Here is an 18483-nt window from a genome sequence, read left to right on the forward strand (position 1 = left end):
GTTATCCATTAAAAGACTAGGGATGCGAATGAAAGCTTTTGATATGGTAGTTGTCCTCCTGGACATCATTGACAGACCAACCTTTCTCTGCTATGATTCACTTGTCAAAACAAATAGAAGTACTTGGGCTCAACGAAAGAAGAAAAAAAAGCATTAATTAAGAAAATGAGGTTACATATGAAGAGCCAATATTGGTGTATGTTGATAATCTGATCATTGTTGGAAATGATGATGTAGTCTTGTATGCTTTAAAGAATTATTCGAGCCAATATTTTTACATGAAGGTTTTGGGAGTTTTTGTATATTTCTTAAGGTCAGGCTTGTGCATATTTTTCCAGCCCAATTTGGTCCAGCCCTTTTTTCTTTGTTTGGATGGGCTATTGGGCAACCTAAAAATGATTTTTTAGTTTAAATTTGGCACGGTCCAATTTTGGCCCAAAAAATCTCGTTTTTTGGCCTGAAATTGCGGCCTTTATGTACAAAAAATTGGCCCGAATTTTTGGTCGCCCACTTCTAGTCAGGCTCGCCATTTGATTAACTCTACTTAAGAGCCTTCTTTTATAAAAATAATTAGTTTAGGAAGTTGTACTTGGTTCAAGAAAGTTTTTCCTTTGCCTGTTTTCTGTATTGTGGCATGGTATACCTAGTAGTCCTAACTTATCTACGTATGTTGTTTTTCGTTTTTGTAGAGATACTAATCAGATTTAGATTAGTAAACATATTTTGTTTAGGATATCTTTTATAGTTCTACTTACATTAGGATACTTTGTATTATAAATATGCTTGTTCAATAATAATACTCTAAACTTTCAGCCTCATTATTAGACTTGGCATGGTATTACAGCCAACAAACATCTAAACTCCATAAAATTAAAAAAAATTCCCCCTAAATCTCATATACCATGGGTGTAGGTCATATCTCCTATCTACACTCTCAAGATCGTCTCGAGGATTTTATTACTACTACTTGTTTCCGTTCTGACAATTATAATAATTGGGCTAGCAATATTCAAACTGCATTAGAAGCTCTAAGAAAATTCGGGTTTTTAGATGGTATACTCAACTCCTTCTGCACCTTGCACTCCTTCCGATTGGACTAGTATTCAAGGCATGTTAATTTCATGACTTATGATTACCATTAATTTGGAGGTCACAAGCACTCTAACAAAATATCGTGATGCAAAGAATCGCTTTGCCAATATTAATGGGCCTCGTATTCAACAAATTCGGGTATCTATTGCAAAGTGCGAAGAAAAAAAAACCACGTCCATCTTTCAATACTATGGAAAATTGAATTCCTTGTGGGATGAGTTATATCACCATGAACCTATTATATCTTGCACTTGCTACTTCGCTTGCACCGCATGCAGGTGATACTCCCGCTTCCCGCCGTCAAACCACTATGTTCCGCAACTTCCTGATGGACTTGGACTTCAACTATTACTCCCAAACTCGTCAGCACATTTTGGCTCGAGATCGACTTCCTTCACTGGATCGTACATATCAATTACTTATCTAGGCCGAACAACTTCGTCTCGTTGCCTCCTCTACTATGACTCCCCCTCTAACGTTCTTTGTTTCACTCTTCACTTCGGCTCTTCTAATGGCCGCAATATTATGTTCAATGAGGAACCACACAACCTTTTATGCTCTCATTGCCATAAACATGGCCATGACATCTCCATGTGTTTAGAGATTCATGACCACATCTACTGGTGGCTCGAAAAGCCAAGTAGTAGCACCAGCTGTGGTGGTTCGAATTTGCCCGCACCTACTGGTCATGGAAGACCACCGCCTCTCGTTCCTCACGCGGGAGAAATTCCTCCAACCCTCGTTCTAATATTGCCAGCACTTCGCGGTGCTAATAACAATCATGGGCCAACCTCCTCTTCTGGGGTCAGCATTGATGATGGGTCTGCTACTGTTTTTACTACAACCCAGTGGCACTCCCTTGCTGCCCTTCTTGGTAATTCCAGGCTTCCTGATGATCTATTGAATGGTAAAAGTTTAACCATAATTTGTGAATTATTGACAGAGGTGCTACACATCATGTAATTGGTACTTCTTCATGGTTGTTTGTTGTCACGCATATTTCCGACTGTTTCGTTAGTCTTCCTAATGGGTCAATTGTTCTTGCAACTCACTATTACGCTTCATAATATTCTTTATTTTCCTACATTAAGTTTTAATATGCTTTCAGTTTCAAAATTATTTGATAAATTGCAGTGTTTGCCAAATTTAACTCATCTTTGTGTGCTTTACAAGACCCCCACGAGGAAGTTGATTGGAAAGGGAATTAAGAAAGATGAACTTTATTATTTCAACGTCATCGACTCTGTTCAACGCGTGGTTGTAACTAGCTCTGTTTCTACATTAAAATTATGGCACAATTGCATGTCCCTCTTAAAAGGTCGTCAAGTTACTTCATCCCTTTCATAATTGTAAGGGTAGTATAAATAAGGGATGTGAGATCTATTTTCGGGTAAGCATCCTTTTGATAGTTTTCTTTTAATCAATAATAAAGCTAGTAGGATTTTTGAAAAGATTCATTGTGATCTTTGAGGTCCTTACATACATGTTTCCTCTTGTGGCGCTCGTTATTTTGTAACAATAGTAGATGATTTTTCTAGAGTTGTGTAGATTTATTTACTTATTGATAAAACTGAGGTGTTTCGTATATTTATGGCCTTCATTGTTATGGTTGACAGTCAATTTTCACAAATCATTGAAATCATGCAATGTGACAATGGTACTGAATTTAATTTTCTCCTTGATTAACACTCTGCTACTAGTATTCTTTATATTTCGAATTTCATATGTTGGAACTCCTAAGCATAATGGTTGTGTTGAGCGTGAACATCAACATATTCTAAACGTTGCTCGTGCTTTATGATTTCAAGCTCATCTACCTATTTAATTTTGGGGGAAAAAGTCTTCTTGCTACTGCTCATCTTATTATTAATTGCACCCATTCTCCCATCCTTCATAATAAAACCCCCTTTGAGCTTCTCTTTGACACACCACCGTGTTATGATGCCATTCAAACCTTTTGATATTTGTGCTTTGCTCATGATAAAAAAAACTAAGGGTGATAAATTTGCTTCCAAGAGTCGTAAGTGCGTTTTTGTGGGCCATCAATATGGTAAGAAAGGTTGGCCATTATTTGATTTGGATAATAAGGAATTTTTGGTTTCTCGAGATGTGAATTTTTTTGAATAAGTGTTTCTTTTTAAAGTGCCCGAAGATACTAACATTTGTCCTACCTCCTAGTGCCACAATATAATTGTGTAGAGGAAGATTTTGATGACTATCCTAATTTTCCATTGATCAAGTCCACTCTCCCTCACCTTCTGACACTTCAGCCGACGCCATAACACCACTCCCTCATACCCAAGTCCAACGCCAAATACCTATTCTCTTGTTGTCCGGTCTGGGCCTCACTCTCCTGCCCAGCCCACCTCTCCACATATCTCCACTTCAGCGCCCCATTCCCTTGTCAACAGTGGGCCTCAATCTGCTCACAGGCCCGCGTTCCCTTCTATTTTACCTACAGCCCAACCTGCTTCCCTTAGAGATTCGCCTACTGGGCTCCCTTCACCTATTGGGCATGTTTCTCTTGAGTCTTTCGCTGCTGACAATCTGGGTCGTGGTTTAAGGGAAAAATTCTCTTCGGTCCAGTTAAAAGATTTTGTTACTAAGATTGTCAGTGCAAAAAGTCCATCTCTTCCTACTCCGTCTCATTCTGCTCCTCAGGTACCCCTTATCCTACTGTACATTATAGTAAATTGTGACAATTTTTCTGTAAATTATCGTATTTTGTTGGCTAACCTGATTTCAAGTAAAGATCCTTGTTCCTATAAGGAAGCTCTGACAGATGAAGGTTGGCGTGCTTATATGCGTGATGAAATTCGCGCTTTGGAAGAGAATGACACATGGACTTTGTAACCTCTTCCTCCTGATAAACGGACCTTGGGCAGTCAATGGGTGTATCGAACAAAATTTTTATCTGATGGCACAATAGAACGTCTCAAGTCTCGTCTAGTTGTTCGTAGTAATCATTAGAAGGTTGGGATTGGTTATAATTATACTTTTGCTCCTGTGGCAAAAATGACTAGTGTAAGTGCTTTTCTTGCTATTGCTGCCTCTAAAAATTGGAAACTTCATCAATACTATAATTATACTTTTGCTCTTGTTTCAAAATGAAGGAACTTGGCCCCTTAAAACAGTTCCTTGGCATTAGAGGTGGGCATGGGCCGGGCCGGACCGGCACGATTTGGGATTGGCACGAGCCCGCTCGAGGCCCGACCCGACACGTTGTCCACTATGTGGGCCGCGGGCCTGTCACGGTCAAGAAATTTTATTTTCTCCCCGCACCGGCACGAGCCCGCGGGTCGAACGCTCCTTTTCTTTGTTTTTTAGCCTAAAACTATCAAAAATACAAAAAAAATAACATAAAACATGGGCCAGGCCCGCAGGAAGCACGAGCCCAGTCCGCGGGCTTGGGCCGGGCCGTGGACAAATTTTTAAAATTTTCAGCCCGGCCCGCCATTTACCCAAGCCCGCGAGCCGAGCCAGTGAACAGGCCCGGCCCGGCCGATGCCCACCTCTACTTGGCATAGAAGTTGTTCGTTGATCTGAAGGCTTATTTTTGTGTCAACGTAAATGTGTCTTAGATTTTACTTCTTCCGTTTCAAAATGGTTGCACTATTTGCTTTTCCACGTTTGCCAAGATGCTTTTTTGAACGTTAATATCTCTAATTGCATATAAGTAAAAATTATAAAAAATTGATATTTGGAATCCTCGTGTTGAGACGAATTTAACAAGATCCCACTTGACTATGTTTTTTCTTATATATATGATAGTGAGAGAAAGCTTGTCAAAGTTGGTTGATGAATAGTGACCAAATGCCAAATGATGCAACTATTTTGAAACGGATGAAGTATTTTTTAATATGATTTACTTGGCGCGAAACCATGTGGTTTTCCCATTGAACAAAATCATAATCTTGGTCTTGTTGATGGTGCACTTTATTCAGATCTTATGGCCTATCGTCGCTTAGTTGGGCACTTGATCTATCTTGATGTTACTCGTCCACATTTATCACACTCTGTGCATATTTTATCTCAATTTTTACAAACTCCACGTGTGGCATTGGGAGGCTGCATTCCGGGTGGTTCGATATCTGAAAGGCACATCTGGTCAGAGGATCTTGTTGCGTGTCGATAGTGATCTTACTTTAGAGGGTTGGTGTGACTCTAATTGGGCGGCATGTCCTCATAGTCGCCGCTCATTGTTAGATTGGCTTGTTTTTCTGGGTTCATCTCTTATTTCCTAGAAAACTAAGAAACAATGTATTGTTTCTTGTTCCTCTGCTGAGGCAAAATATCGCTAGATGCCGCTATTACTTGTAAATTAAAATGGTTGAAAGGTTTATTACTTAGTATGGGTGTTAATCATCCCAAAGCTATCCCGTTGTTTTGTGACAGTCAATCTGCTCTGCATATTGCCAAGTATTTTGTCTTTCATGAACCACCAAGCATATTGAGGTTGATTGTCATTTGATCTGTGATGCTATTAATGAAGGTCTACTGGCTCCTTCATAAGTTACTGTTGAAATTAAAAGAATATAAAAGAAGAGTAGAGCACAGAGAAGTGAACAAACCAATACTACTACATTCAACAAAGCAAAGCTATAAGAACCTATTCAAAGGTATATATGGCAAACAGGTCATACGGATCGGGTCATAATCGGGTCAACTTTGTGTTCAGGTTACAATCGAGTTCGTTCGGGTAGTGTTCATATCGGGACCATGAGGTTTCAGGTAATGTCGGGTCGGGTTTACAATCTCGCAAATAAATAAAACACATACAAGACTAATGAGAGTAAATTAAATAATTAACGGACAGTGGCTAAATCATATATTAGTATTTCATGATATATTTTCCTTAAATTTGTTTAAAAAGTAACTAATATGACAACTTTTCGGGCCAGGTTCGGGTTGTGGACATATTATCGGGGCGATTTCGGGTTGGGTAGATTCGGGTTTGGGCCATATTCGTGTCTATTTTAATTCGGGTCGGGTTATTTCGGATTTCTGTTCTATTCCGGGTCGTTATTTTCAAGTGAAAACGGATTTCGGGTCATGTATTACGGGTCGGGTCAACGGGTGCGACTCTATTTTGCCGGCTATATTTAAAGGCTTACAATCTAACAACATTAACCAGGACATGGCACATAATAAAAGGAGAACAAGGGTCGACATGGTCCACTTTGATTGTGAAATACCTACAAAGTTGATTAACAAACTACAAATACTCCTCTACAATCTCAACTAAATAAGTCATGGACTTTAATTCCTAAAATAAAGCAAAATAGTTAAAAGTTACTTTGAAGCATATTTTCCAACACACTCCATTGCTTCAAAGTTTCATAACATAAATGAAGCGTATCTCTTTATCCATGATGCACATCTCATCACCGTCAATTTTTGTGTTCTTAATATTCATGCATGGATCGGAGCACCTCTCTCCATTAAAATGTGAAGTGTTTATCACATTTTGTGATGCACTTCTCACCACATACCTCTTTTGTTAGTGCACATTTTCACCAACACCATATTATAATTTGTTGATGCACATTATCACCAACCTTAACTCAATTGAGCACTTCTCTCCATAAACTCATTTTGACATTGTCTTGCAAATTGACTACGTCCACTACTTCAACTTCGAAAATCTTCTCTACGTTGAGTACGATCTCCACCATTTTAAAATTGCCAATTATCTAATTTTACTTGTGAACATTGTCCCTTCACCTCAAATAATTTGTCTCCCTCTTTTTATAGTAACCAAAATTCATATTTTCATGGGCTAAAAGGAAACCCATCCACACATTTAATCAAAATCATTTCTTGCCATGGTTAAACACATAAAACACTCATAAATATTCTCCTACTGTTTTTTTTAAAAAATAATAATTTTGGAACACTCTTTATCTCCCCCTTTTTTTTCTTCTTCATTTCTCTCCACTTTTTTTTAGATCTAATCCGATGCTTTTGATACCATATTGAAATTAAAAGAACGTAAAAGAAAAGAAGATCATAGAGCAGTAAACAAACCAATATTGCTACATCCAACAAAGCAAAGCTATAAGGGCCTATTTAAAGGCTTACAATCTAACAATATTAACTAGGACATGTCATAATAAAGGGAGAACAAGGGTAGACATGACCCATGATAATTGTGAAATTCCTACAAAGTTAATTAACAAACTACAAATACTCCTCCATAATCTCAACTAAATAAGTCACTGACTCTAATTCCTAAAATAAAGTACAACAGTTAAAAGTACTTTGAAGCATATTTTCCAACAGTTACTATTACTGAACAATTGGCTGATATCTTCACCAAGGCACTTGGCTAGCGTCAATTTGATGCATTTTTGTCCCAGCTGGACATTTATGTTTACCTACTCCAATTTGAGGAGGGGGGTATAGAGGTACTAATTAGATTTGGATTAGTAAACATATTTTGTTTTGATATCTTTTTCTAGTTCTCGTTACATTATTATACTTTGTATTATAAATATGCTTGCTCAATAATAATACACTAAGCTTTCAGCTTAAAAAAAAAACTTGGCAGTTTTCCAAAAGAGTTGAATGAATAAAGCAGTACAGTACATCTATGAGAATTTTGAGAAATATCCATTAGATTTACACTCACCAATATATGTACTTATAAATGTCAAATTATTAATGGTTACTCTAATCTATTGAAAAATGTACAATAGCAAACATTTGCATCTAAGTAGAAGAAATTATGGGAGTTATTTTTCTAAATATAAAACCTAAATATATCTGCTAAGACTAGTAACTGAGTTGGCAAAAAGAACTTCAAATAAAATGGTATGAAATTTTCTTGATATTGATTTGAAATACGTTATTTTCTTTTCAATTATTTGTTTCACTCAAAGTTTAAATTTAGAAGTCATTATTAAAAGAGGATATTAAATACTTAAGTTTTAATTTTTGAATTCTTTATCATACACACAAGGTTGTTTTTTTGCTTGTTTGCTCATTTGGAGCTTTCAGCATGCTCAATTGCTCATTTGGAGGTTCTAAATGAGTAAATTTATAAAAGAAATATCATTGGGTGTACCATGTTCATGGTACACCCGAGTGTATGGTGAATGTATTATTCTTTTTCCTTAGTTATGAGTGAGATGTATGTGTCAAAATGAAACCATGATTAACTTTTGTAAGATGAGAGAGAAAGTTGTTAAGAGATAGAGATGATATTTCTTTCTTAAATCGTAAATAGTCATACTCTAATATTCCCTCTAAAAAAAATAGAAGTGATCAAATGACGGATCGGGCCACATCTAAAACATTTTACCCGTTTGTTGAACCAAAAATTTGACCCAAAAGTGTTGGTCCAAAAACAACCAGCTTTTCAGACCAAAAACCCAAAACACTCCTCAAACCAATTTTTTTTTTGATCAAGTATATAAAATTTTTTAAATCTACAAGATTCCATATCAAATCTATCTCTCCTAAAAAAAGAAATAAAAGTTACCTAAACTTTTTCATTATAATGATATCACGTCATATCCATTTTTCTATCATAAAAAGTTTAAACCCAACACCTACTATTCGTACTTCATAAACATACAAAATTGAAAAAATTAGCTCGTTTCGAATATTCATGATACTTCCCCACACCGTGCACACTTGTAACTCTATAATTGGCTACAATCTCTGTATTATTTCCACTAAAAGTGGATTATTTATTAAATTCAAAAATTTGTAAAAGTTGACTAAAGTTGCCTCACTACACTACTTCCAGTCTCCCACTCATCTAATTTTAAAAAATACAATCACACACATTGTGGGTCAAACGTGTAGAACTTAACTGAAAACCCAAAAATACCCCTATTAAATTCTCAACCTATACCTTAAAAAATTAGAAATTGTGAGGACAAATCTGTAACTTTATCACATTTCAAATCAGCTCAAAATCCCGCTCCTCAAAAATTCAAAAAATTTCAAGAACACAAAATTAAAAAAATTGAAAAAATTGCTGTGTAATTTCTGAAACCCTGAACTTCTTCTACCATAAAACCTGCTCAGTTTCACATTTTGAAACTTCGCCACTTTCTCTCTCCTCCTCTCTTTTCCCTTCTACTCAACGTTCTTCTTCCTCTCCCCTTTGTTTTTTTTTCTCTCTCCTAAAACATCAAAGATTTTTTTGTCTGGAAAATTTTATATCACGGTATGTGCTTTTTTCTTGTGTTTTATCTCCATTTTTGTGTCTGGGTTTTGGATTTTTTCAGTGATTTTAGTTGAATCTGAGCTTTTTACGCTGAAATTTTATCTGGGTATGTGTTATTTTGTGTTTTTGATGAATAATTATCATATGGGTTTTAGTTTTTTTTTTGTCAGTTTATTTGTTGAATTTTGAGCATATTATGGTGAATTCGCATCTGGGTATTTTCTATTGGTTTCGTTTCTTACCTGGGTTACATTTTATGTTATTGTTATAATTTGTTACATTTGGGATTATTATACACAATTTATATCTGGGTTTATCTTGTTATGATTCTTTAATCAACATTTATCATCTGGGTTGATTTTCACATCATTGAAATTTGAATGCAATGTTTTATGCAGAAATGATTGTTAAGTGTGCTTACTTTTATCTTTAATTAACTTCTCCTCTGCATTATTAAATGAATTTAGTAAACTTTTTGAGGTTTTCATGTAGTATTAGTCTATGGGTATCAGTTCTTTGTGTCTTTAATCAACATTTATCATGTGGGTCTCAGCACATTTGCACAAATATGGTTGATTGTTGAGTTATTGAGTACACTATCATAAACCTGCATTCGTCGTTTCGAAGGGATATCAATTATGATTAATTTACGCTTGGTTCAATAATTCAATCAGGATTAAAAGCTTAAAGAAAGATGCCTACACCATCAAGAGATAGATTAGCAAGACCTGTGGATATTTCTACCCTATACCGAGGAGCAGCCCGAAGAGTTGATCTCATTGTTGATGAACCAGGGTTAATTTGGACAGGGTTATCTGGAAATGGGCCTCGAAACGTCTCGAGTGGTGGAAGTGATTCAAGTGGAAGATCAATTGGAGTTTATGGAGGCCGGTTTGGGCGAGGCCGGAATTTATATAGGCCACTAATGAGTGGCAGGGAGAATAGAACTCCGGGGATGATGGCACGACGTAGTGGTGGTAGCCGAGGCAGGGGAAGTAGGTTGCCTTCTTGGTATCCAAGAACTCCTCTCAGGGATATCACTGCTATTGTGAGGGTAATGAATCTTATTAATGAATAGAATATTCTTGTTCAAGTTCAGTTTGTTTTAATTGATTGTGCTCTTTTAATGTTTATGACTTGTGGGTTTGAATGGAGAGTCTGGTATATGAATGTTGGGTATTTCTGGTTTTGCAGTTATTTGGTTAGATTGGATTTGATTAGATTGTATAAACTTTAATGTTGAAATAGTTAACCTGGAATAGTTGCTATTAAATACAGGTTATTTGGCTTAATGAGACAATATAGGTTGGATGTTGGGACAATCTACTGCATTATTCAAAATTCTGCCAGATTGGTCAATTTTGGACTTGTGTGAGAAGAATTAGATAAATGGTTCATGTGCAATAGATTATTGCACTAACTCTAGTGAGGTGTATCTTTCATGTGCAATATTCATGGATTAGTAGAATCAAACATCTGTATGAGGGAAAACAACTTCCAATCTAGATGTTCCTTTGGATGATTTGTTTCTTTCGCTTGCCATGTTCGAGGAAATAGGCATTTAGTGCAAAAGCTTGATGAGTTGAGTGATAATAGAACTTGTTGGAGTTTGTAGTAGGCTAAATTCTCAGTTAGAATAAGCTAGTTTCAAGTCGATGTGTGAGTGAGATGACTGATAAAAATGCTCAATTGGGCACCCACAAAGAATTTGTCCTGGTTATTTCACTGCTATAGCTACTTAGCTAGTACCTTAACTGCCAGCAATGAACTAAAAACCTACTTTGTTCTGATATACACAGGCCATTGAAAGGAGAAGAGCTGAATTGAATCAAACAACAGAAGCTCCTCAAGAAGACACCAATGCAGAAGCAGTGGCAGCATCGACTGCTAATATCGAGCAAGAAATTGGTTCACAAACCCCTCTGCCCACCATTTCTGTAAAGCCTCAACCTTCACCAGCCATGCAAGTATGGAAGATCACACCTACAAATGCAGATAACAATGAGAAGGGTTCTGATTTCTTGACACCACAGAAAAGACTTCTACACTCAATTGAAAAGGTGAGGGAAGTTTGGCTAGAGGATCAGAAGAAACAACAAAGGACTCCTGCTGCCAAGAGAGTAGAGAGAGAAAAGAAGGTGCGTACATTGATGTCAATGCGATGATATATGGAGCAATGCACACACAGATGGGGAGGGATTCCGTGCATTGCGTAATTAGAGGGGAGGGAAGGAGTTGGAAGGAGGAGAATGGCGACAGGCGATCATCTTCTGATGATCCCATATCCTATTACTAGTACTACTATCCTTTACCTAAGTTTTCTAGCTATGCTTGTAGCTAAGTTTCTAGCAAATAGTATAGCTATGCTTTAGCAAATGATTCTGACATTTAGGTGTTCTTCACTTCTAGTGAAGACAGCCAACTGTTATTTCTCGGTATATAGTAGTGTTAGCTGTTAGCCTCTGCTGACATTGTAGTGTAAGATGCCCTGCTGCAACGACAAGTTTTGCATTTTTGGCGGCTAATTGTAGCATAACGGTAATGCTTGTTGCTGTAGGAATAGAAGGAACTGGAGCACTCCATGTATATGAGAGGTCGAATTAGTTTTTGTCATGAGATACATTGTAAAGTTTGATTCATACATTAGTACCATTGATGAAGGAAAATTGATGTACTTACTGAGTTTTTTTGCCCTTCCTTTTTGATCTTTTCACTTTTGTGCTCAAGTAATTCAATTGATGACTTGAAAATATAGTCTATATATGAGAATTGCAAGGCGCTGGGAATCTATCCATCTCATTCTCAACAAAGGACACTTGAGCCATTCATAGTGTTTACCGGGTAAAAGAGAACTGCAATTCTTACCACCTTTTTCCCAGCTATTTATGCAAGATTTTTTCATATATGAAGCATTGATCAATGTGAACAATATTGGTGCTACCATCATCTTGCATTTGTTACCAATAAATTGTTTCAACCAAATCATCAAATGGGGGAACACCTTTGAAAGTAGGATAGAATGCAGACCATCAAAGACGTCACCTGGTTTAACAAAAGAAAGAACCTATTTTTTTGAATGAGCCCCAATAGTGATCTTCTATCCAACAGTTGTGATTATTGACTACCCACCTTCCAAACAATATTCTTATAAAATGCTCAAAAAGTAAAAAAAATCCCATTGTGCACTGAAATCATACTTATTACCTTATAGTGTAGCATACTAGCATTCAGGGTTGTATTGTAACTTGGTTATTCTTTTAATCTCGATTCAAGGCAAAAGTACGTTATTTCAAGAAGTGGTTTCTTAAAAACTACTTGATTTAGTGAATTCACCAGATAAATTGCTATCTTAAGTAGCAATTTTCCAAAAACTACTTAATGTAAGTTGTAACAGTTCTCATGTGAAATCACTTCCTTAGATAGTAATTTTTGCAATCACTTTTTTTTTTATGTTAAGCAGCTAAATTTGAGAAAAACCCATAACCTAGCACTCTAGCAGCAGCACACATATATATATATGGAATAATCATCAAATCAAACTTTTTTTAAAAAAAAAAATTAACAAGTCAAAGAATATAATAGGTACTTAATTAATTAAGGGAGGAAGTGTTACTTTTTTCTGATTGGTAATGAATTGCACTCAAGCCCTATTGATGGGCACTCATCAGCTCAGTTGGAGCCCAAATCCCTCCTTGCAAGTTGCAACCCCATTCTCCCAGAGGTGCCTGAGATCGAATCCAAGACCCCCATACGGGTTGCTGAATCAAAATCATTTTACCAACTCCAAAGTTTTGAATTCACAACTATTCCACGTGGTGTAATCATGAAAATATATGTAACACTTTGATCCTATTTGGCAATTAGTAGATAACTAATTTTATAAAGGTGTTTGGTAGGTAATTGATAGCTTGTTGTTATTCGATTGTGTAAAATTACCATAAAAAAACTAATATGAACCCGGTGCACACTAAATTAGTGTGCACCCGATCCATATCACGTGAGTTTATGATAGTGTATATTGATATGATATAGTGTATGTTAAAATGATATAGTGTATATTAAAATGATATAGTGTGTGTTAAAGTGATATAGTGTATGTTAAAGTGATATAGTGTATGTTAAAGTGACATAGTGTATGTTAAAGTGATATAGTGTATGTTAAAGTGATATAGTGTGTGTTAAAATGATATAGTGTATGTTACAATGATATAGTGTATGTTAAAGTGAGATAGTATATGTTAAAGTGATATAGGGTGTGTTAAAATAAATTTACAACAAACAGTACAACTGACGAAACCTCCTTTTCTGCCATTTTTGTTGTCAGATATCAGCTGAAGAACTTCGCTCGCATCTTTCAAACTTGACGCTCGACTAATCAACTCATCGACCAACACTAACTTCTCTCCTTCTTCATCATCTGCGACGTCGTTTCGAGTTTCGCTAGCAGAAGCTCGGACAGAAACGGAAATGGCGGAAGAATTCCAGAAAGCGAAAGAAGAAGAAGGTTCGATATTGTTCCGAAGAAGCAGAAGAAACATGCTTTTATGGTGAGAATTGCATGGAGGAGAGAGAAAAGGACAGTAAGAATGAGAGAGAAGAACTGGAGTTCGCAAGTTTAGTGTCATGGTTAATGGAAGCGAAGAATCTTCACTTTCTCTCTCCTCTGTATGTCAGTTTTGAGTGTGAGGGATGAAGAAAGAAAGGACGAGGATTGAGCGCGGGTCACGTGCCTGGGCCTGGTCCACACTATTTTTAGTGTGAACCGGGTCCACGCAAGTCAGATTGAAATTACCAATAACGGTATAAGCATATTTTTCACTCTTATACTTTTTGTTATTTATAAATATGTTTGATGAATAATATTGCGAATAAGACATACTCCGCACTAATAAATAATAGTTTTAAACCATATAAAATTCAATATTAATCATTATTCAAAAAATTTAAATATTTAAATTTATGAGCTGATAATTTGGAAATATATTAATGACAAACATGGACATTATTCATTATTGTATCTTTTATTGTTTATAAAAAATAATAACTTGGGGGTTAGGATTTCAGAAAGCTAATACTAATAATGTAGCTTTGCAGATTAAATTACTTTGGAAGACTATTAACAATCCGGCAAATCTTTGGGTTCAAATGATCACCAAAAAATATTTAAAAGATCTTTCTATCCTGGACTATACTCCTTCTGCTAATGCTTCCTGGCAAAGTGGCAATGGAGAAACTCATGTATGTTCGAGATGTTTTTAAGAAAGGCATACGTTAGATCGTTAATGTAGGTACTCATGTTTTTTTTTGGGAATTTCAATATCCTATCTCGGATGTTTGTTCACATTCCCCGAACTATGAGAATCTTCTAAGTAATGGCTTTATTTCTGAATATCGTCAGTGGCATAGGGAGTTGTTGTCATCTGTTGTCTATGAGGAGGTTTTAATTTGGGGGGGGGGGGCGTGAGGAGGTTTATAAGGCAATAGTTAGTTTATTTATCCCTCAAAACGCGAGTTTGGATAAATTAATCTGGGATTTGAATTATGATGGTATCTATTCTGTTAAGTCAAGCTCGTTGCTAGCTCAGGTATTGGCTATTGATCCTCCCCTTCTAAATCTTTTAAATGGATTTGGGGGGTTGAAGATTCCTCCTAAATTAGGACTTTCCTATGGAACATTTGCCAAGATGGGCTTGCTACTAAAGTCCGATTGGAGAAATGTCATGTCTATCTCACTCAAGAATGTGTTTTCTGTAATCATCCCTCGAAGAATGCTAATCTCTGTTCTTGAGTTGTCCTTTTCTAAAGATGTGTTTTCTAGTCTTAATGAGGTGTATGGGTGGGTTTTTCCTCCTCTTTTCACTATTGTGGATGATATTGTCTCAAACCTTAATTGCATTAAGGACCTCTCGTCCTTGGATGAGTTTGCCTGATTTAACGTCTCTTTGTAGTTTATTTGGTTTGTATGAAATAAATTTATCTTTCAGGAGGAAGTGGCTTGGCCTCTCATTTGAAAGTGGCCCATAGGGTGGCTTCGTTCTTTGTAGGGTGGTCCAAGGCCTAGACTCATGATGATTTGCTTTCCCGTAAACAAAAAAAATCAAATTTACTTTAAATATAAAAAGCATAACATGGTATAACCCAGACATAAGAGTTTATAGAATAGTAATACTCACTTGTTTCTTTCTTCTCTTGATTTTCTGAGTATATTCACCCCTGAAGGATAAAATAATCAAAGATCCAAGAAAAAAAAAAGTCACAGATTGAAGGACAAGACTAATCCAAGATTAACAAAAATTGACAAGGATAAGAAAAATTAGAGAAATAGAAATAAAGAACTCGTGGTAGGTGATCATGGGCCGGGCCGCGGTCTAAATTTTTAGCCCATTGGTCGGGTCGGGCCTAAATTCAGGCCGATTTTTTGTATCCAAAGCCTGCTATTTCGGGCCGGGCTTAGCGGGCTTTTGCGGGCCAAAACGGCCGGGCCAAAAAATAGACTAAAAAGTCGTTTTTAGCTTGCCCAAAACCCGCCCAAAGCAAAAAACAAAAGACCGGGCCCGGCCCGGCCCGTGGGCCAAAAAATTCTGCCCAAAACCCGGCCCAAAAACGAGCCGGGCCGGGCCAAAATGATCACCTCTAGTCACTTTAGGGTAGAGGTGATCAATATGGGCCCGACCCGGATCAAAAGTAGATGGGTTTTGGGTACGATTTTTCGGCATGCAATCGGGCCCAGTCTGATTTTTAGGGCAAAAAATTCGGGTCACGGGCAACTTAAATATGCAAAATGAGTCTAGATTTTGGCCCGATCTGATAATGCCTTGAATGCTCGCTTGGCCTGGCCTGAATTTGTGGGTCATGGCAAGAGAATTTTGGCCCGACCAGGCCTGAGGCGTTGGCTCGAAATAGGCCACTATTTTGGGCCAATTCCGACCCGACACATGATCACCTCTAGTTTAAGGATATCTTGGTAAGGGAAATCATTTTTAAAGAACTTTACGGCATAAATATAGGTCATGTGTGAGAATTAGCGGATATATAGTTGTTAGCTGCTTGGTGGTTTTATTTCTTGATAGTTGATTGTATAAGCTAATTTGACTAGTTGGTTGTATTAGCTATTTGTATAGAGGTGTTTTGTAAGTAGGTGATACCTGATTGATACATAATTGTAAAATTACCAATAAGAACATGCATAATCTATGGTTATTCTTTTTATTGTTTATTAATGTAATTTTCAAAAACTTTAAAATATGTAATTGGTTCACTCATTCCCAAACCTTTAATATCAAAATTACTCCCCAACTGTTTTTAAAAAGAACTTTTTTTTTTCTCCCAATTAGCTAATTGAAAGCTCACTTTACCAAACATTCAAATTAGAGGATTGACTAGTCAAATCCTCTGACTTGAGTTCAAATCTCTAATGTTGCCCCAAACCTACCTTTACCAAACAATACCATAATCTCCCCAGTCCCCACTCACTCTCAAATCTTTAATATCAAGAATCTCGTCCCTCAACTTTTCCAAAAAGAGCTTTTTGAGCCTAAAAATCTATTTAAAATCTCTCGTTGTCCCTGTTTTGCAATTAGAAGTTAGTTGTTATCGGTTAGCTGTTTATATTATTAGTTGTTAGCGATTAGCTGATTTGACTATCTTTTGTATTAGCTGTTAGTGTGAAAGTGTTTGGTAGATAGTTGTTAGTTGATTGATTCTTTAATAGGTGAAATGATCAATAAGGATATTGAAATAATATATTGGTGGGATTTTTATTGGTAAAAGGTAGTAAATTTGACCAACTTTACTATATATTAGTCATACACAGGACCGGGGCTAGGATTTTAGGGGCCCTGTGCGGATTCTTGAAAAGAGGCCTTAAAATCCGCATGGAAAGACTCACCGAAAGAGTACCAGAGTGCAAAATTTAAATTGTAGTTACAAGGATTCGATCTCTTCACCTCATGTAACTAAGGCCCAAAACACACCACTGCTCCATACACTTTTATTTGATTTATTATTGTTACAAACATTATGAGTACAGAGCTTTTGGGGCCCCTGTCAAACTGAGGCCCTGCGCGGTCGATCACTTCGCTCATGCCAAACGCCGGCCCTGGTCATACACAACTAAATTCACAAATATATCTTCCAAAAAGCTACTACTATTAGCTTTTTTGCAATTATCTTTTTCGGCTCAAACCTCTCTTTCAATCCTCTATCAATCAAGCACCCAAATTAGATGCTTCACTAGTCAAATCGTTTAATATGAACTCAAACCTATATTTACCTAACGGTTTTTTCACCAAGTACCCCCTAGTTTTCAGAAAATTCACCTGGTACCTGCCAAGTTTTCAAAATATACAGGGTACCCCTAAGTTTCAAACTAATACACTCAGATACCCTTAAGGACTAACGGCGTTAATCATCAGTCGTCTTAACCCTAATTAACCGTTAGTTTTAACTCCTAATTAAACCCTAACCTCTAACTTCTAACCCTAACCCTATTCCCCCACCCTCCCACCACCCTGGCAGCCCCCATCCCAGCAGGCCTCTCTCCCACCACCCCGTGGCAGCGCCCCCTACCCCGTCGAATTACCCATCCCCACCCCCAGCCCTGTCGAATTCTGCACCCCCTACGAATTCTGCACCCCCTTCCCCCACCTTCGATGAATTTCGCACCCCTCCCCACCCCCGTCAAATCTCCTCTACTCCGCTCTACTCCAGTTGAGAAGGCTAGAAGGCTGTCTAGGAGAGCACGCCGCAATGGGGAAGCTCGCCGACAACGTGGTTGTTGAATTATGGGCTCGCGATGGCGGATAGGGGAGGGGGCCTGAAATTGTACATTGAGATGAAATCTAAGATTATCTTAAATATTACTCCCTTCGTCCTGAAAATATATTCACATTTGCAATATTGACATTATTCATAAGTAAAGAAAATCTTCTAAATTCTTTCATATATATATCCTCCTTTGTTTTTCTATTGTAATAATTGAGTCACGTTTGTCAAAGTACAACTTCAATGGTTAATGTCTTTAATTACTTTTTCATAAAAATTATACAAATTTGATATTGGGAAAGTTTATATCGAGACAAATCTAACAAGACCCTACATTACTAATTTTTTAAAATCACAATAGATACTTAAAGGGTGGTGAGTGAATAATGTAAAATTTTCATTATTGCACTAAAAAAAAGAACGAAGGAAATATAAGGAAAAAAAAAGCA

The 18483-nt window shown here is 36.9% G+C and overlaps 1 protein-coding gene across 1 annotated transcript; it reads left to right on the forward strand.

The window, feature by feature from the left end:
- Positions 1 to 9084: 9084 nt before the first annotated feature.
- LOC104907897 (protein POLYCHOME) lies at positions 9085 to 11945 on the forward strand. The gene is made up of 3 exons (XM_010696921.4): positions 9085 to 9271; positions 9946 to 10325; positions 11071 to 11945. The coding sequence occupies exons 2-3, from the start codon at positions 9966 to 9968 to the stop codon at positions 11434 to 11436; spliced, it is 726 nt and encodes a 241-aa protein (XP_010695223.2). The 5' UTR covers positions 9085 to 9271; positions 9946 to 9965; the 3' UTR covers positions 11437 to 11945.
- Positions 11946 to 18483: the final 6538 nt, after the last annotated feature.

The sequence above is a fragment of the Beta vulgaris genome, chromosome 5 (genome assembly GCF_026745355.1).
Source record: "Beta vulgaris subsp. vulgaris cultivar EL10 chromosome 5, EL10.2, whole genome shotgun sequence".
NCBI classification, from domain to species: Eukaryota; Viridiplantae; Streptophyta; class Magnoliopsida; order Caryophyllales; family Amaranthaceae; genus Beta; species Beta vulgaris.